The sequence below is a fragment of the Cucurbita moschata genome, unplaced genomic scaffold (genome assembly GCF_002738365.1).
Source record: "Cucurbita moschata cultivar Rifu unplaced genomic scaffold, Cmos_1.0 Cmo_Scf00035, whole genome shotgun sequence".
In the NCBI taxonomy this organism is placed as follows: Eukaryota; Viridiplantae; Streptophyta; class Magnoliopsida; order Cucurbitales; family Cucurbitaceae; genus Cucurbita; species Cucurbita moschata.
The window spans coordinates 1,801,950-1,821,270 of NW_019268551.1; the positions used below are offsets into that span (position 1 = coordinate 1,801,950).

The 19,321-nt window shown below is 36.2% G+C and overlaps 4 protein-coding genes across 5 annotated transcripts in view; 2 read left to right on the forward strand and 2 right to left on the reverse strand.

Moving 5' to 3' along the window:
- Positions 1 to 2,985: 2,985 nt before the first annotated feature.
- LOC111431131 (probable LRR receptor-like serine/threonine-protein kinase At1g34110) lies at positions 2,986 to 6,393 on the forward strand. Its single transcript, XM_023067668.1, has 4 exons — positions 2,986 to 3,710; positions 3,779 to 4,039; positions 4,529 to 5,392; positions 5,663 to 6,393. The coding sequence occupies exons 1-4, from the start codon at positions 3,281 to 3,283 to the stop codon at positions 6,130 to 6,132; spliced, it is 2,025 nt and encodes a 674-aa protein (XP_022923436.1). The 5' UTR covers positions 2,986 to 3,280; the 3' UTR covers positions 6,133 to 6,393.
- An 875-nt stretch (positions 6,394 to 7,268) lies between these two features.
- LOC111431134 (putative transferase At4g12130, mitochondrial) lies at positions 7,269 to 9,888 on the reverse strand. The gene is made up of 5 exons (XM_023067672.1): positions 9,216 to 9,888; positions 8,484 to 8,737; positions 8,251 to 8,349; positions 7,817 to 7,975; positions 7,269 to 7,721 (listed from the first exon to the last, which is right to left on the reverse strand). The coding sequence occupies exons 1-5, from the start codon at positions 9,686 to 9,688 to the stop codon at positions 7,471 to 7,473; spliced, it is 1,236 nt and encodes a 411-aa protein (XP_022923440.1). The 5' UTR covers positions 9,689 to 9,888; the 3' UTR covers positions 7,269 to 7,470.
- Positions 9,889 to 11,481: 1,593 nt separating this feature from the next.
- LOC111430949 (peptidyl-tRNA hydrolase ICT1, mitochondrial) lies at positions 11,482 to 15,834 on the reverse strand. Of its 2 annotated transcripts, none has more exons than XM_023067409.1 (8): positions 15,404 to 15,834; positions 13,010 to 13,069; positions 12,834 to 12,916; positions 12,438 to 12,502; positions 12,313 to 12,346; positions 12,074 to 12,144; positions 11,875 to 11,978; positions 11,482 to 11,763 (listed from the first exon to the last, which is right to left on the reverse strand). In XM_023067409.1, the coding sequence occupies exons 1-7, from the start codon at positions 15,696 to 15,698 to the stop codon at positions 11,888 to 11,890; spliced, it is 699 nt and encodes a 232-aa protein (XP_022923177.1). In that variant the 5' UTR covers positions 15,699 to 15,834; the 3' UTR covers positions 11,482 to 11,763; positions 11,875 to 11,887. The 2 variants fall into 2 exon arrangements, with proteins under 2 accessions (XP_022923177.1, XP_022923175.1); XM_023067407.1 differs by having other exon boundaries at positions 11,482 to 11,781.
- Positions 15,835 to 17,064: 1,230 nt separating this feature from the next.
- The window catches only part of LOC111431180, a 3,544-nt gene continuing 1,287 nt past the window's right edge, over positions 17,065 to 19,321 (forward strand). Inside the window, exons 1-6 of the mRNA XM_023067738.1 lie at positions 17,065 to 17,269; positions 17,774 to 18,168; positions 18,278 to 18,447; positions 18,536 to 18,616; positions 18,722 to 18,797; positions 18,882 to 18,971. Coding sequence (XP_022923506.1) covers positions 17,796 to 18,168; positions 18,278 to 18,447; positions 18,536 to 18,616; positions 18,722 to 18,797; positions 18,882 to 18,971 — 790 coding nt within the window. The 5' untranslated portion in view covers positions 17,065 to 17,269; positions 17,774 to 17,795. The remainder of the gene's footprint in view (positions 17,270 to 17,773; positions 18,169 to 18,277; positions 18,448 to 18,535; positions 18,617 to 18,721; positions 18,798 to 18,881; positions 18,972 to 19,321) is intronic.

A 19,321-nucleotide genomic window follows, 5' to 3' on the forward strand; every position in this document is an offset into this window, starting at 1 on the left:
ATAAAAAAAAAAGTATAATTTGATCTTTAATTCTTGGATTTTAAAAAAAAATTATTGTTAATTAACTTTTCTTATTATTATTATTTTAAAAAAAATACTTGAACGAGCATCTTCGTGAAATCATTTATCGATTAAACCTATGTAATTTGGTCAACATGGACAAATATTTTTCATTTGGTATATGTCTTCTCTCGTACTGTTTTAAGGTTGGAAGCAAACTGGTAGGGCGCCGAGATCGATTGATCCATATGAATCTCAAGAGTGGATGGTTTACCGTCATTCCCATTGTCCTGGAGACTCTCCGACCTTTTTCTCCTAGTGTATGTCGTTGGACGTTTATCTCTGTAAATTAAAAAATATGTATTAAAAATAAATACATTTTTAACATTTCATCATTTGCTAAATTTTGAAATTGAGATAGATACCTTATTTACTACTGTGAGATTCTATGTCGGTTGGACATGAGATTGAAACATTCCTTATAAAAGTGTAGAAATTTCTTCTTAATAGACGTTTTTTTAAACTGTGAAACTGATGACGATACGTTAATGAGTCAAAGCAGACAATATCTGCTAGCGGTGGGCTTGACTATTACAACTAGACTATATATACATGAATTTTTGCTAAATGAATAATAATGAAATTTTTGTTTTGTTTTTTTTTTAATGAAAAGGGTAACGAATAAAATCGAATATCGATTGTGTCAACTAGTTGAGTTAATATACAATTGCTCGTAATATTAAATATTTGAATTTAAACTTAATTTTTTTGAAATGATAAATTAGAATATCTAAAAATGTTATATAAAAAAAAGTCAAAATTTCAACCAATCAACGATTGAGGCAAAGTAATGAAATGTTGGGTTCTTTTCAAAATAAATAATAAATAAATAAATATTAGATACTTTTTTAAAAATAAACTAATTAATTAATTTACTTATAGCACAAATCCAACTTGAAATTTTGCATGTAATATAAAATTTATTATTAATAACTAAATGGAATTTTGAAACAAAAACCAAATAATAAATTTTTTAAAATTCAAAATTATTTTATATAATTTAAAATTTGGTATTTTTTTATTTTTTTAAAATTTCATGTGTGAAAAGTTCATTTGAAAATTCCACAATTCAAGACATTTTTCCACTTTTTTTTTTTAAAAAAAACTTATTATTTATTAATAACTTTTTTTTTCATATAATAAAATTTGATATCGATTGTCGAATTAATTATTATTATTTTTATTTATTATTTTTTTTTTTTTTAAGAATAAGAGTTTAGTCCATTAAAAATTAATGAAATGAATAGTTGTTTTGAAAATGGATGAAATTTATTTTCCAACTGATGTCGGACGTTTCTAAGTTTCTAACATATAAAATCCTTATATATATATATATATAGATATAAATTTTATTTTTATTCTAGCTTAGTTTCTTACCTTTCAAACTTTATTTAAGTCGGATTCTTAAAAAAAAATTAGCATGATTCATCTTTTTTTAACATAATATTTAAATTTTTAGTTAAATTTTAAAGATAAAAATAGTAAAAAATTGTTTTTTTTTCATTTTAAAAATTTGTTTGGATTTTATTAAATAAAAAAAATTTGGATTATAAAAAAATACTTTAATTAATAAATATCTATATAAACAAAATATCACATTTTGAATTCTTTGAAAGAAAAAATGTTAGATTTAAAAAATTTATAACGAGATTAGATTTTTGGTAAATGAATAATAAAAAGAATTAATTGTAACAATTAAAATAATTATTTTAGGTCGAGACCATATAATAAAAATATTTCAAAATTGATGATCGAAAATAAAAAGGGACAAAAAGATAAATGTATGAAACATTAGGGGCCCATTTGAAATTGAGGAAAGAATTTAAATATTATATTCAAACTTTATATATTTGTAGAATGTTAAAAAAAAAAAGAATTCTAAAAAGTTTGGCAATGGTTGAACTTTGTCTGACAGAAATAATGAGCTGTAAAATGAGCCAATTGTATATTTTTTTAAAAAAAATAAATTATTTAATATTTTCACAATTTTGACACTAAATTATAATAACTTAAATTATAGTTTTAATTCTTATAATTTGAGTTTGATTTATTTTAGTTTATCTATTTTGAATAATTCAATTTTTTTAATTAAACTTTTAATAAATGGTAAATTTAAGTTTTTAATTAAAATGATTGAATAATATTTTTTACCATTTATAAACTAATTTATTTTTATTTTTAAAAAATAGATGGAAGTGGATGTAACGGTCCAAGTACACAGCTAGCTAATAGATTGAGGTGAATGTAACAGTTCAAGCCTATAGCTAGCTGTGAGTAACAGTACAAGCCCACAGCTAGCCACAGCTAATAGGATGTAACAGTCCAAGCTCACAGTTAGCAGACATATTGTCGACTCTGTTAGGGAGAGGTTTTCACGTCCTTATAAGCCTTTTCAACCGACATGAGATCTCAAGTTAAAAATTTAGGAAACCTATTCCTGTTTTTTTGAGTTCGAAAACCAAATAAGCATAACATTTTGAAAGTTGAGGGACTAAATTGTAAATTAACGAAAAAATTAAACTTCCAACAAACATAGAGGTAGGTGATTTAAGTCAATATTATTTAGGATAAATTACATTTTAGTCCCTGGAATTTGGATTTTTATTTAATTACTAACGAAAATTTGACATTGGAGGGACCAAAATGCAAAGTTGAAAGTAAAATAAAAATTCAAGGAGTAGAATTGTTAAAAATTGAAGGACTCAAATGCAATATATATATATATATATAATTTAACTATTATTTATTACATCATAATTGACTAAGCCATGAAGTCACTTCCAAAAATTTCCCAACAGCATTTACCAAATTGGCACCCGGAGAGCACCACTCGATTGCTGCCACGTTACAGTATAAATTTTAAATCAACGACTAGAATTACATTATAAAAATCACAGCCCTCACAGCCATCACAACCCCGGTAAACTTAGCTTCTCTCTTACCTTTCAAATCAAAACCCAAATCCAAATGTGAATTCGTTAGCAACTCCCACGACTAAAAACCCACAATGTAAGATTACCAAATTACCCCTCCTTTTTGAATCTCTCGACTCCATGCTCTGTTCCTCTCTTCTTCTTCCTGTTCATCTTCAGTGTTCAGGAAATTAAACTTAATCGACAAATTTAAGAAGAAATTCATACTGAAAACCCAGAAATTCTCTGAAATCTATATGGGTTCTTCATAGAGGGCTTTGAATCTCAGAAAAAATCCAAGAACATTCATGGGGTTCGTGAATTCCCCTGTTTTTATGTTCTGTCTAATCGCATTTTCATCTTCTCAACTTGTTCATGGAAATTCCGAATTGAAAGCGTTAATGGAGCTGAAGGAATCTCTAGACCCAGAAAACAGAGTATTAAGGTCATGGACGATCGACGGCGACCCTTGCGGCGGCAGCTTCGACGGCGTAGCCTGCAACGAGAATCGGAAAGTGGCGAACATATCGTTGCAGGGACGTGGGCTCTCCGGCAAGGTGTCGCCGGCGGTGGCGAAGCTGAAATGTCTGACGGGACTGTTCTTGCATTACAACAATTTGTCCGGAGAGATTCCCAGAGAGATTTCAAGCTTGAATGAACTTGCCGATCTTTACCTCGACGTTAACAGCCTCACCGGCGATATCCCCGAAGAGATCGGGAATATGTCGAGTCTTCAAGGTTTGTTGATTTTCTGTTTTGTTTGATATCCATGAAAGAGAGAGAATCTAAAGGTTTGAATTGTGCAGTTTTGCAGATTTGTTGCAACGAATTGAGTGGAAATATACCAAATCAGTTAGGATCATTGAAGAAACTAACTGTTCTTGCTTTACAGCACAACAGATTGAGCGGTGAAATACCCATGTCTTTAGGAAGCCTAGAGATGCTTAAACGGATTTATTTGAGCTTCAATAACTTCAATGGAACAATACCCATCAAAATTGCTGCAATTCCTCAGCTGGAAGTTCTTGATATCAGGAACAACTCCCTCTCCGGCCATGTCCCTTCTGGTAATCCCTCCCTTTTTCTGTTTCTTTCTTTTTTGTTGGTTTTTTATTGAGGATTGTTGGGAGCTAATGGAATCCAGGCTCAGGAATATGTAAAAAATTTGGTAGAGATATGCTTGGTAGATTAGGTTTATTAGTGATTAGCTATATTTAGTAAACAATAAAACCTTCTTTCTTGTTCTTGATCGAGTGTCATAGCTGTTGTTGCTCATCTTGATCGTGTGATAGCTGTTGTTGCTCATCTTGATCGAGTGTGTGCGTTGTCTCTCTTTTGTTCTTTGTGTTCATCTTGATGAGTGTGTGTTGTTGTTGTTCATTTTGATCGAGTGTTGGCGTTGTCTATTTCCTGTTCTTTGTGTTCATCTTGATCGAGTGTGTGCATTGTCTCTCTCCTGTTCTTTGTGCTCATCTTGATCAAGCGTGTGTTGTTGTTGTTGTTCATCTTGTTCGAGTGTGTGCGTTCATGTGCGATCCTAACATTTTTGTTTAAAGGTCTAAAGCGACTGAACGAAGGCTTTCAAGGAGAGAACAATCCAAATTTATGCGGATTCGGGTTTGTTTCAGTGAGAAATTGTACAGTGTTTGACACTGAAAACATCAAAGGAGCTGGCTTTCAGCCATTTCTATCAGAACCAAACAAGAACAAACCTGAATCAGCTGACTTTCACAATGCCAGTTGCTATCAACTTCATTGCTCAAAGCCCACAACAGTTCCAAGAATTGCTATTGTTTCTGCTGTTCTCATTGTTTCCATGACTCTGCTGGTGTCTGTGATTCTCACTGTGTTTTGGTACCGTCGTCGAAAACAGGTCGGTAGCTCATCTGTTTCGTGCGATAATCGGCTCGGCTCGGATCAGGCTCGGGAATGCTACTCGAAAAGCGCTTCCCCGCTTGTGTGTCTTGAGTATTCCCATGGATGGGATTCACTGGCTGATGGAATCAAAGGCTTGGGATTGTCTAAGTTCTTCAGTAAGTTCATTTTTAATATCGAAGAGGTTGAATCTGCTACTCAGTACTTTTCTGAGGCTAACTTGCTTGGTAGAAGCAGTTTTTCAATGGTTTACAAAGGAGTTTTGAAGGATGGATCTTCGGTAGCTATTAGGAGCGTTCATATGACTAGTTGTAAGTCTGATGAAGCTGAGTTTCTTCGTGGGTTGAACTTACTAAGCTCTCTACGACATGAAAACCTCGTTAGTTTGAGAGGCTTCTGTTGTTCCAGGGGTCGAGGTGAATTCTTCCTCGTATACGATTTTGCCTCGAGAGGGAGCTTGTCTCGGTATCTAGATGTCGGAGATGGTAGCATCCATGTTCTCGACTGGTCGAATAGAATTTCTATCATCAATGGAATTGCAAAAGGTTTGCTTCTTTGCTTTCCGCCTTTGTTGTTCATCGTAAAAGCTTTAACTTCGATTCATTAACATCGATCGATGCTACGAGACTATTTAATGACCGTTTCTGTGAGATCCCACGTCGGTTGGGAGGAAAACGAAACATTCTTTATAAGGGTGTGGAAACCTCCTCCTAGCATACGCATTTTAAAACTTTTAAGGGGAAGCTCGAAAGAGAAAGCCCAAAGAGAACAATATTTGCTATCGATTCTAAGACCGTTTCTTGTTTTCCGAACAGGCATAGCATATTTACATCGTGAAGAAGCCAATAAACCTGCCATGGTTCACAAAAACATATCCATTGAGAAGATTCTGATTGATCATCAGTTCAATGCATTGATATCGGACTCGGGCCTCTCTAGACTTCTCGCGGATGACATTATCTTTTCATCTCTCAAAACGAGTGCAGCCATGGGATATCTTGCACCAGAATACATTACGATCGGTCGTTTCTCAGAGAAGAGCGACATATACGCATTCGGCATTGTCATACTCCAAATTCTTTCAGGGACACGAAAACTTACGAATTCCCTTTTGTTGGAAGCCGAAGCATGCGAATTCGACGATTTGATCGACAAAAGTCTAAAGGGGAATTTCTCGGAGTTGCAAGCTAGAAAGCTAGCAAGGCTTGCAGTATCATGTACCAATGAGAACCCCATCAACAGGCCAGCCATTGAAGATTTGATAGAGGAGCTGACCAAACTTTAATTAGGAGGACCGAGAATCGATGCTCGTTCAAGAACGACACCGGGAAGAACGATGAAGCCTCCATTGTTGGAAGCTCAAGAAAAGCTGGAACTGAAGATGAGGCTCCTGCAAAAACTGAGATGAAGATTGATAGGAAGAAGAGGATGTAAATTGATGTATGATAGCATGTGTTGGGTGAGGCTGCTATTTAGAACTGCACTTTGTTTTACTTTTAGTTTTAATCCTTCAATTATATAGAATAAGATCACTTAATTCTCTTCACATTTCTGTTTTCCTGGTTTAACCAGATCCCGTGTCGATTGGAGTCGGAGAGGAGAACGAAGCATTTCTTATAAAAGTGTGGAAACCTCTCTCTAGTAGACGCACTATAAAACCGTGAGGTTAACGGCCCCACATTGATTGGAGAAGGAAACGAAGCATTCATTATAAGGGTGTGGGAACCTCTCCCTAGTAGATGTGTTTTAAAACTGTAACACTAACGACAATGGGTAACGGGCCAAAACAGACAATATCTACTAGTGGGGACTTAGGTTGTTACAAATGATATCAGAGCCAGACATCGGGCGATGTGCCAACGAGGACGCTGGCTCCCAAGAGAGGTGGATTGTGAGATCCCACATCAGTTGGAAAGGGAAACGAAACATTCCTTATAAGGGTGTATGCTAGCGAGGACACTGGCCTCCAAGTGGAGTGGATTTTGAGATCCCATATCGCTTTGAGGGGGAAACAAAACATTTCTTATAAGCATGTGAAAACTCTCCCTAGTAGACGTGTATTGAAACCATGAGATTGACGGTAATACATAGCAAACCAAAATTGACAATATCTACTAGCATGAGCTTAGACTGTTATAAATTGTATTAGAGCTAGACATCGAGCAAGTGCCAACAAAGACGCTAGCCCTCAAAAGGGTAGATTGTGAGATCCCACCTCGGAATGGATAACGAAACATTTTTTATAAGAATGTAAAAACCTCTTCCTAATAGACGCGTTTTAAAACCGTAAGACTAATGACGATACGTAACAAATTAAAGCAAATGATATCAACTAGCAAGGACTTAAGTTGTTACACCAAAACTCGACTTCATCTGAATAAGAAAGATGTTCGTGCGGGAATCTTGTCCCATACATAAGCGTGCCGAACAAAACTTGAATCTTATCTCAATTTTCAAGAAATAAGATTTGGGTTTGAATACAAATATAATTCAAAATCAAGAGGTAATATTGAAAGTTCTTAAGGTTCATACTTCTGAATTATTAGTAACGTGGCTAACAATAAATACAACCATGCCTGAAAGCTATGCAGGATTTATCAAACCGAGTAGCAGTTCTTTAACTCTATGCAACAGCAGTATTGTGTTGTTGATGCTCCTGATACCATTCAGCCGGCCACCATTCCGGTCTAATGGCTTCAACCGTCACGCCCTCGAGCCCTTGAATGGCCAAACTTCGTGATCCTCTGAACGCTTCCTCCAAGCGCAAGAGACCGAGTCCACGGCACCCGACCGCAGCAATCACGTTACCTACTTTCTTGCTGGATGCGGAGTTGATTACTACTTCCGATCCAGTTGATACTTTGTGCTCTACATCTGAAAGATAATCAAGGAGTTGCTCACTTAACAAGGTTGTGAAATTGAGATTCAAGCTAGAAAAAGCTCGAAACAGTTCGTGAAAGATTGGTTACCTTCCCCTCTGTCATTTAGAAACCTCAAAGGAACTACACGTTTTCGGATAACTCCCCTGTGGTGTGTACGAGCTACAAGCTCTTGCCCGACATAGCACCCTTTGTCGAAACTTATTGCATTTAGACCCACCAGGTTGTATTCAAGGGGGATCGCCTCACCTTTACAAGGATTAAAGAAGGATCCAAACCAAAAGAGCATAAGAATTCGAGATTCACAAGCCACTCGGCGCAACGTAGCAGCAGAAAACAAATCAAACCACAGACCAAAACAGAAAGAACCCATCAAATACAATGAACAAGAGATCGGTGTGTCGTATATTCTATCGACTAGCAGAGAAACACCAGAAAGAGCTCGGTTTATAAATTGCAAGATACAGAGTTCTAGAGCATTGAAATGACTCGTTGGCCACCAGTATTAAGAAATCGAAACGAACCTTTTTGAATCTCAGTTGAACCTTCTGCAACGCCCTTCTCTAGTCTCCACATTACATAATTATCTTCATCGGTTTCTTTATCCGCCTCAACAAGAGGAGCTTTAACAAATACAACCGGAAGAACACTATCAGAAGAATCTTAGCTATAAACCATACATGATGAATGAATAATCCACTCAAACTTCATAGTACTAAAAACTCGTAAGACCCTTCAGAGCATGAGAGAAACATACGTGTCCCATTCGATGGAAAAACGCCTCTGAAACCAAGGCAGTCCAACCTTGGATCTTGAAACCATTGCCAGCCAATGTCTTCCCCACGCGAAGCCGACATTGCTGTAGGATCAACACTAGCACCCCAACCAACACTTGCAGCCTCTGGTTCCTCAGCAGAGGAAGCTTTTCTAGAGAGCTTTTTACCAAAGCGTTGCCAGCAAGAAAACTCCTCTGCCACATTCTCAATATCAACCTTGGACCTTAAGCGGTATCTGTAGAACAGTAACGGAAAGACGGGTTTATCGGGCGATTAGTCGTTATAATATAGGTTTAAATCCTACTAAACTTTCTTGCTTGTTCATATCTTGAAATTTCAATGCCTAAGCTTCAGTTAAGCTTTCATGGTCATTTTCCAAGAACCTACATCTATTTGAAAACTCGATATCCAGTCTACCCTGATGAACATGATTTGAATACTCAAACAAGCCATTTCAAACTTGGGTCTAGTAGAATCCCAGTGTATCCAGCTACAAGTTCTTCAACTTAAATGATATCTATCATGATGGGTAATGATCATTGCATAAGAAATTTGTATGTAAACATGATCAAACTCGAGGAGAACCAGAAACTTAGCAATTCAATCACAACACAATCAAAATTGCATCACTGACACCAAAAAGGAGCAAACAAATCAACAATTTGAACCAAAACAAAGAACAGTTTAAGCAAAGGGACTAACAAAGAGCTCACTTCTTCAGCGTCACCAAAAGCTCATCCAACACAGAAGAATCCACATCAGCCATCAACTCCACGGACTCATCCGAAGCCGGACCAGGCCCAGAGCCAGTCCGATCAAGCTTCTCTTCAGACCTAGGCGGCCTATACAAAAACAAATCATACAAAAACCTCCCCTGCGGCGTCAACATCGCCGCATACATAGGCGAAACCGACACCGGCGCCAAATTGGGGGTGGGCAACGACGACGTTTTCTCACCCGGAGGTTCCCCAAACCGCCGCACATCATTGGTCAACAGACCGTGAAGGAACTTGACGGTGTCGGGACCCCGAAACCGAATGACAGAGCGAGACTTCAAATGGGCAGCCATAGCCCCGGCGGCGTTGCTGAAGTGGGATTGGGTGTCCGATGAGCAAAACCCACGGCGGATTGTGCATCCATTGATGAGTAATTTGCAGAACTTGAAAATGGGTAATGAACGGTGCATTTTGTGGGGTTATTGAGCAAATTGTGAGGGCTTAAATCAGAGGAACATAGGAACTGTGGGGGATCGAAGTGGAAGACGTGACGCGTGTTAGAGAGGAGGTATGAACTTGCCGCCACGTATATGCGCCTCTGCTCCAAACTGCATCACTACGGATAGATCTGAGCTTGTGTTCGGCGTGTGTTCGATGAAAGTCTTCAGTGAAGCAATGTTTCAGGTTTTATTTCAAAGGGTTACCATTTTATTACATTTCTTATTAGTTTGTTTATTATAATTTTAACTAATTAAATTTTAACGGATTAATAAATTTATTATAAATAATATAACTTAAATTTTAGATTTTAAAGTTAATTATTAATGAATAATAGTAATTATTCTAAAATAAATAGTTTTTAATAAAATTATACAAATTTTTAATCGTAAATAATTAATTATGCGTATCATATTTCAAATAGATGATGATTTAATAACAGTAACAAATTGTAAAATAGTTTTTAAAAAAATGATCTTATAAACTATTTTTCGTTTTCACAACATTAAATTGTAGAAAAATAAATTCCTCCTTTAAAAATTAAGTGACAAATTATTAATAATGGTTAACAATCATTAAAATTTAAATAAAATAGAAAATGAGAAGGGAACGATCACTTTAGGGACATGGGAGAACGTTCATCAACTTTGAACTTCAAGACATTAATACGATCCTAGCTTTATTCATTTATAGCTTAGAAGCTCAATACACAATGAAAAAAAGTATAGCATTTCTACATCTAATTAGTTCAAACAAAATTGAACCACTATCATCAAGTTCACTTGATCTCGACCTTGATGTCGGTATCATCAATATGTATAAGCCGAGACCTATTCCTCCTTGCTATACTATCTATCCAAAGATGAAGGAGAAACAACAATTGGCTTATAAAGACATCAATGAAATCAAGACTCCCTTTCTTTTCATATAGATATATCAATATTCTACGTATTCTAATTTTAGACCTTCGGAATGTATAACCAACTTTATTGCAATCTCGTCAGATGAAATGTTCAAATTAGATAACTGTAAAACCCTAAATTCAATTTTGTGATAGACAAAATGTTCGAAACCAGATAACTGTGAAACCTAAAATTCAATTAACTTGAATCAGTTTGGTCGCTTCCTCCAAAACTTCAAAAACCAAAGTTCTACCTCTCACTGGCACTATTATCTCAAACCTTTTTTTTATCTCTACTATGAGATCCCACATCGATTGGAAAGAGAAACGAGTATCAACGAGGACGTTGGGTTCCAAAAGGAGATAGATTGTAAAATCCCATATCGATTGGAGAGGGGAACGAGTATCAGCGAAAACGCTGGCACCGAAGGAGGGTGGATAGTGAAATCCCACATTGATTGAAGAGGGGAACGAAACACTCTTTATAAGGGTATAGAAACCTCTCCCTAATAGACACAATAAAAAACTTGAGGGATAGTCAAAGAGAACAATATCGGCTAGCGGTGGACTTGGGCCGTTATGTCTTGTTATAAGTTAAAAAGGTTTAGGAAAAGAAACTCCACAGAATCCTTCCCAAGTCACTAGACTCTTCCAAAATTAGATAATCAGACCATCTCCAACAGATAAGGCAAAGCCATCTTGATTAAAGTTCCTTTATGTAGCAACAAAAAGAAGAAGAAGAAAAATCAAGGGCTCAGATACAACTAGCTGACTACACTATACTTCCTGGTAAAATTACTTATTTTTCATATCGTGGTTTCTGAAAATGAACCAACTTAGGCATGCTCATGACATCAACAAAGCTAATAAAAACAAGCTACAGCTGAATTGATATTAGTTTAACATACATTGATGAAACGAGACATTGTGAGTCGATGTTCTTGCATCTACAGAAGGGAAGTTCCATAAAATCTAATATAAGCTGGTGCTTCAAATATATCATGCACCAATCAAATAAAAAGATAAGTTATCTTATACCTATTTCTAGCAAATTTCCAGAAATCACCTGTGATAGGAAGCAAATCTCCCTGCTTCTAACAGGTTTTTCTTTGTATGGTTTCTTTTTGAAAATCTTGGATTATTTTCCTGAATTAAAATAGCAAGCTGTGAAATCAATCAAAAAAACAAAATGGGGAAGTTAGTATCTTTCGTAGGAAATGTTGGTAAGTACGAAGTCGTAATGTTGATGAACATTACAGTAGCAATGTGGTTAATCCCAACTGCCTCGACTCCTTCGAAACGCCTTCTTATCAGAAAGGACCTTCTTGCTTTTAAGGCGTTTCTGTTCTCCAATGGCAGCCCTTAACAAATACAAGAAGTATTACCTTACATTTAAATACATCATGGGAGATAAACTTTTTGAAATCAAGTGGCCAAGGAAGTTGAAAGAACTCACATCTTAGCAATTTTCTTCTTTTGCTCTTCTGAGGGAGGTGGCGGGACATAAGAAGCAGCATCAATTATTGCCTGATTTTCATATAGAAACAACCCCATTATTGGAAATTAAAATTCAGTTAAGAAACTACAGCACAATGCAGAATCTACCTTCCAAGAAATGGCCATAGACTATTTTACTTTCCATATATGCGCTATTAAATAGACAAGAAGAGAAGGATCCTATGGGAAGGCAAGTACCTGAAGTTTCTCCAAGGCATCTTCAATGTTACCCCTGAAGAAATGAAGAGAGGAAAAGTTAACAAGTCTTTTTGGTAGAACAAACATGGGAGGAAATAAGGAAGATGAAGAGGACAGAAGTTTACTTCTGCGTTCTAGTTTTAGTGGATGAAATTACAAGCTCCCCATCCTTGTTGATCCGATTTTTCTCCTGTTCAGCGAAGCAATATTCATGTCGAGAAAGAGACAGAAAGAGACGAGTAATATCGTGACGAAAGATTAATTAACACTTGAACCACTTCCAAGTACCAGGATCATACTGTATTGATTCAGATTTTTTTCTCTCTCTAAAAAACAAAACCATATTAATTGTATTAAAATGAGATAAATAACTACAGTTTACAAGTACTTTCCAGTCCCTAAACCATACAAATCTCAATGTTGTGCGGATTTGAAAGACAGAAAGGAAATTTTCTAAAACTTGGCACTTTAATTCGAGGGAAGGAGAGGAAAGATATGTAATAGAAAATTAAGTAACAAACCGTTTGCATAATCTTTTCCCTGATTCTCTCGCTTAGCCAATATGCATCTTTAACATTGAAGCGCATGTCAACCTTCGTGTTCACTGCACTATCATTTACAGAAATGATACCTCATAAAGAAAAAGGCAACTCTAAAGTAGAAACAAAACCAATCAGAGCCAAGAAAATAAACTGACCTTTATTGACATTCTGACCTCCAGGGCCACCACTTCTTGCAAAATTCACAGTGACGTGATCTGAGGGACAGGAAAAGAATAGCAATTGCTGATTAGAGAATCTTTTTCCTTTAAGGGTAGGAAACTACAAAAAATTTGAATATCCTTTCCCTTTTTAGGATATATTAGCCAAAGAATTGTGGTGTTCTATCAACAAAATTCTCCTAGCATCTCCATTGTGGACAAGACTGATAGAGAAATTAAATCTATAAAGAATTAGAGAAGAAATAAATGATTTGAACACCTGACTGGTGTTTTGCTGCAATGGAAGGAAAATGACTTGGGTTTTATATGAGGAGAGAACTTTTAGTGACGCACTACAAGAAAAAGAATTTTCATTTTAGGTAGTTCAGAACAAAGTACAGGAAGGAGAGGTTGAACTTTTTTGAAGTCAAGAATCCAGTAAAATTAAGTCGCTGAAGCGAAGGGGAGGTGGTGTGACCAATAACATAATTTGTGTTTTCCCACAAAACAAAGCTAAAGTCTCCTAATCTGTGTAGCCTTGAGAAATGCTACTCAATCTGCTAATTCAGATTCCCCATGTTCCATTGGCTTCAACATCCTTACCTCATATTACAAGTTCCAACTCATTGATCAAGTCCCCTTCTAAATTCTCCTCCCCCTGTATCGCCCCCTACGGGAGCATAAAATTGCATCAAATCCACAATCTCTCCAATGATCTAGTGCACTCCCCTCTCCTATTTGGGTGCACGAATCCATTTATATTGTACAGCAACAGAATAGGAAAAAGAATATCTTGAACTAATCCAGCTCCGCACTGGTCTATAATATTGGGCAGAAGGAACATACCATGGTTTTCTATCTAATCTTCTAATCTTAGCCTCAAAGTTTCTCTCTTTCACTATGATGATTACCAAAAATGTCTTTCTGCTCTGACAAACCAACATTTGGGTCTTCACTTTTCACCCACAAATGCTAGTAACACACATCTTTATCTAACTTTCTCAAATCATCCGTCTTCCTCTCTCTCAATTTCATTTTAATTACCATTTTCTCCAATTAGAAACTGATTGGCCGAAATTCTCCTGCCACTAATAGCTCCTTTTTCTTGTGATTAAGCATCTGTTTTTTTTTTTTTGTATCTTTGCAATTCTGCGACAATTGAAGAGTAGTCATAACGTTCCTTTCCATTATCAAAGGAGCTATAAAAGCATCTTCAATTTCCTTGAAAGTCAATATAATTGTGATTAAAATAGCTCCTAGAAGGAGATAAACAAGTTAGGTTCTTCTTTTTTATTGCATCCAAAGTACTTAGCTTTCCATGTAAAAATTCCAAAAGAAAAAATCACACTCCAGTGGATTTTCCATCTCCACTTGAATGTAAAAAGGCTCTTACTAAGACTCTAGCACCTAGCATTTCACCCTATATACGTTTATACATGGATGCACTAGAGAGAGTTCTTTAGAAAGAGGAAGAAAGTGTATTAAATAAAATCTCTTTGAAACTGCAAATTGTTTGATGAAAAATCAGACATACAAATTGAAAACCAGAGGAATGAAATGCAAATTTTCTCTGAGCTCGCAACAGAACAGACAACACCTTTTTTCTTTGGCAACCACTCTGTTGTCTCTCAATGGAAAATGCACTAGAGAAGGTTCAGAGGGAATCCATATTCAATAACCTGCCATAATCCATATCATTCAGCTTGAAATCATCAATCAAGAATTCAAAAAGAGACATTCTTCAAGCTCCTTTTCATTAAGATTTCTCTTAATCCCAAACTCCAACAAGCATTAGCATTATCCAAACCATCTTTAATAGTTCTCTCTTTATTGGTTGAAATCGAGTAAAGCCCTGGAATAACAACTTCATTTAAACACCATGTTTCCTTGTTATAGTGTTAGTTCTTCCATGTGCAAGTGCAACAAGCCTAGCTATAAACCAATGTTTCTAAAGCACGCAGCATAGTGAAGTGCAAGGCTTCGGCCCAGGATCAGAAAAAAAACAAGAAGGAAAGTGAGTGCATTTCCGGGAATCAAAATCAGAAAGGAAAAGGACATTCAAGGGTTCAGTAAATTATTCTTAGAAGATATGTCACAAACTGAACAAAATCCGGGAGTTTCAGTGATTCAACATCCATTGGACAAAAGACTCATCTTCTTCAAAGTAGCTACGAGCAGTTTCAATGGATGTGAGCTACTTTACACTCAGATAATTTAGGGCTAGAGAAAATAGACAAAAGTGAACCTATATCGACGAGTAGTCCCTCTGGCTTGAATTAGCAACCATACACGTTACATCTCAGGGGATTATACTACCACAACTACCAATTGACGCAGTAAAAAAAACAATCACTTTAAACAATAGATTAGTGAGTGATTTTCGGGACATACCGAGAGTGATTTTAGGGGCGGGTTCGACGTCAGCCGATAGAGCGCGCTCCTCCGCCTCTTGCAACAGCTGCTGAACCTGCGACAGGCGGGAAGATACCTTTCCTCCGGCACCGGACGACTCCGAAGCGGCACATATGACACGACCAAAACTGATCTCACGCAGCCGGAATCGCAAAGCGGCATTGGGATTGTTCAAAGTAGCAGGGAAGAGTGGGGGTACTGATAGAGTAAAATAGGGTTGCGAATGAAGGATTTCTCTGAGGATCATGTTTGTGGTGGTTCTAATGACCGCCATTCTTTCTCCAAGGTACCTTGAAAACGAGTTAGCAGCGATGAGCTTCCTCTACAGCTTCTAAGGGCTTTGAGCCTGGGAAGACGACGACCACTGGTGCTGACGGCGAACGCAGCACCGGACAATGAATGGTTCTCCATTTTTATGCAAAATTAAAAAAAAATGGTTTTTATTTATTTATTTATTTTTTAATTCCGTAACAAAAAATATTTTAAAAGTATTTTAATTTTAACCTAATAATAAATTTTCTCTCTAAATATAATTAAAAAAAATCTTATTCCTTTAATAAAATTTAAAATTCAAGGAAATTTAATTAAATTTTAGAGAAAATGTTGCTTAAAATTTATGAATTCTGACAAAATTGTTGAAAAATTAATTTGTACCTTAATTAAACTTATTCCAATGAAAAACTTTATTTTATTAATATTGATTCATTTTTTAACATTTTTACATTAATTATATATATATATATATATATAATTAAAAGGAGTAAAAATACTTATTTAAGTTTAGAGTATAATTTGATGAAATTAAAAATTTAAGAGTCGTTCTTTTTAGCTAAAGGTGAGACCAACCGGTAACTCTTAGGCTTATGCGGGTTCATAAACAATTTCAGGTTTAAATAGACTATGTACTGTGCAAATTTATGGTTGCAGACCCAGAACCAGAAGCGGTAGTTGGTGTAATACTGCAGTAGACGAGCCCTAGCCTGAGAATCTGAGTAAGAAGCACTCTCGCGCTCTCGAGCAAGATGAGCCACCTTGATTTTTGAAAGAGATCGGGGGATGGGTTCTCCGAAGCCTCCCCCAATGGGGTGAGTCTCAATTGAGATGGAGAGAGATCCCCTCTTCAAATTCTTAGGAATGTACAGATTCGCGCTCTGAATCTGAATTGTAAAATTGCCAATTTTAGAAATTGAAGTACCGACACGTTGATTTTTGAAGGAGATCGGGGGGTTGAGTTATGATATCTATTTAAGTTGTTCGGGTCTTCAACCTAACCAACCTAAAATCTCAAGTCGGTCTTAAAGATTTTTCTAACCCAACCTAATCCCGTGTACGCTCCTATTCACATTTGTTAAAAACAACCGTGTGACATTTCATTTTTGTACATAATTTTCAAAAATATTTAATAAATTAAGATTTATTAATCATCAAAATTGGAAATACAAAATTTATTAGGTAAAAATTTGAAAACTATAGGGACTTTAATGTAATTTAACCGAATTTATTAGGAACAAATTTGAGTTTTGGGCTTTCATCTGATCCATTTAACAGCCGAGTTCGGCCCAAACAAAAAAGCCCATTATTCTGATTTGATATGCCAAACCATTCAGTACCGACACGTGTCCACCATATCAAATCTGGAACCATCGATTTCAAGGACGAACGTCGCTCTCTCCTTTTCTTCGGCCTTCAATTTCCCAGTCGGTGAATCTCCGGGGTTCCCTTTTTCCCTTCGTGAAATTCTTACTCCCGGAAATTTCGTTGAGGCGATCGTGTTTTAATTTTTTTAGTCTACCGGAGTAATTTTGTAGAACGCTTGCGAATTTCTACGTATCTTTTTCGCTGAAGGTACCGCTTCTCTCTTTAACAGGATCGGATTATCTAGGGTTTGACATGTTTGTAAAACTTGAATGCTGTTCATCTTGATGTCTACGGTTCTTTTTTGGCTTTGGTTTCTTTGGAAGTATGAGGAGTTTTTTTTTGTCGCTGTGTTATGCGTTGTTGGTTGCTTTTCTTTATTATTATTTTTCTTTTGGTTTTTGATTTGGAATTTCAGTTTTTGTTATCGCTTTTGCTAGTCTGATTATGTATAGTGGAAATGGTGGATTTTATGTTTTTTTTTTTTTTTTTTTTTTATAATAATATTTTTGTTTTTATTTAATTTGATTATGGTTTTTGTTGCATCATTATCAATTATGTTCGATTTAGGAGAATCCTGGAGGAATTTTCCTTATCGTTGAGTTGCTTGATTATTTAGTTTGAGCTTTGCCTTTATATCAAGCCGATCATGCCGAATCTTTCATCATTGGCTTGGTTTAAGTTCTTGATCATCGTGCCTTGTCTTTCTTCCAGGGTCCTTTCGTGAACTGTAACGATGCATAGAAAGAGCAGAGGGGGCAGGGATGAATTTTTTGATTTTGGTGACCCCTTTGCTGGGTTTGGAGGCTTTCCAGGTCAAAGAAGCTTAATTTCTGGTTTCTTTGGTGGAAGGGATCCATTTGATGATCCTTTCTTCAGAAGTCCCTTTGGAAGCATGTTTGATTCGAGCTTCCCTGGTGGTCCTGGAATGCCTTTTGCAAGCATGCATCCATCTGGATTCCTTGATCATCAGGCCCCCGAGCCTAAAAGGCCGAGAGGCCCGATTATTGAGGAAATAAATTCAGATGATGAAAAAGAAGCAGGAAACGAGAGTAAAAATCCAAAGAATTCATCCAAGGAGCCTCTTGTTGAAGACCCTGATGATGAAGGTGAGTGTGAGACTTGTCTGGATTGTTGTGTTTGTCATTCTTTTGCTTGCTTTTATGCATTTCAGTTGTAATCTGTAATGCCGAACTGTTTCCTTTCTTGTTGTTACAGAGAATGGGAAAAGACAGTTGCAGCGCATGGATCATCACAGTGGATCAAATCACAGACATATCCGACCTCAAACTAATAGCTTCACATTTCAGAGCTCCTCTGTAACTTATGGAAGCTCGAATGGGACATATTATACTTCATCAAGAACAAGAAGGGCAGGAAGTGATGGTGTAAGTGAAACTTAAATGCCATTAAGGAGTTGATTTTTCTTGGAAGATTTATTTCTTCATTTGTCTATTCTTTTTTTTTTGTAAATAGGTGGTTTTTGAAGAAAGCAAGGAAGCTGATACGGCAAGCCGACAGGCAACCCATAAAGTTTCAAGAGGACTCCATAATAAGGTAATGACGAAGAAAAGAAAAGATTTGACCCCTTGAGATTAATGTCCTCCCATTTGTATCCATTAATTATTTGTTTGATACAACTTGTGAATGTGTTTCTTTTAGGGTCATTCAGTTACAAGGAAACTGAACCCTGATGGTAAGGTGGATACCATGCAAACTTTGCATAATCTTAATGGAGGTATGTAACTATTCATGCCCAATTGTTTTTGTGTTTGTGTAAACTGGATGCTTACGATGGCCAGCGTTTGTTGTAAATCTACAGATGAACTAGACAGTTTCGAAAATGCTTGGGCAAGGAATGCAGGAAGTTTGCCTGGATGGCCTGGGAGTACAAACGGCTTTGATAGTATTGGTATTTTCTAATACAACTTCGATCAAGTTTTACTTAATCTGATTCTTTGTCTGCCTTCCTACCGTTACTTTTATTTCGTAGAACTTTAGTACTTAGGCTCATGATGGTGATGTTTTATACAACGAAAGGACTTGAAGGTTCAAATGACCAAATACCCTTATAATTCTTGGTGGATGGGCTTAAGCAAATTACCCAAATGGAAGACAGGAGAATATAATCTAAGTAGCTCGTTATTGAATGAAAAAATCTACAGGAATGGTAGTGCCCACCAAACATTGGATGAGATCAGAAATGGGGGAGCTCTTTTTTTTTTTTTTTTTTTTTTTTTTTTTTTTTTTTTTTTTTTTTTT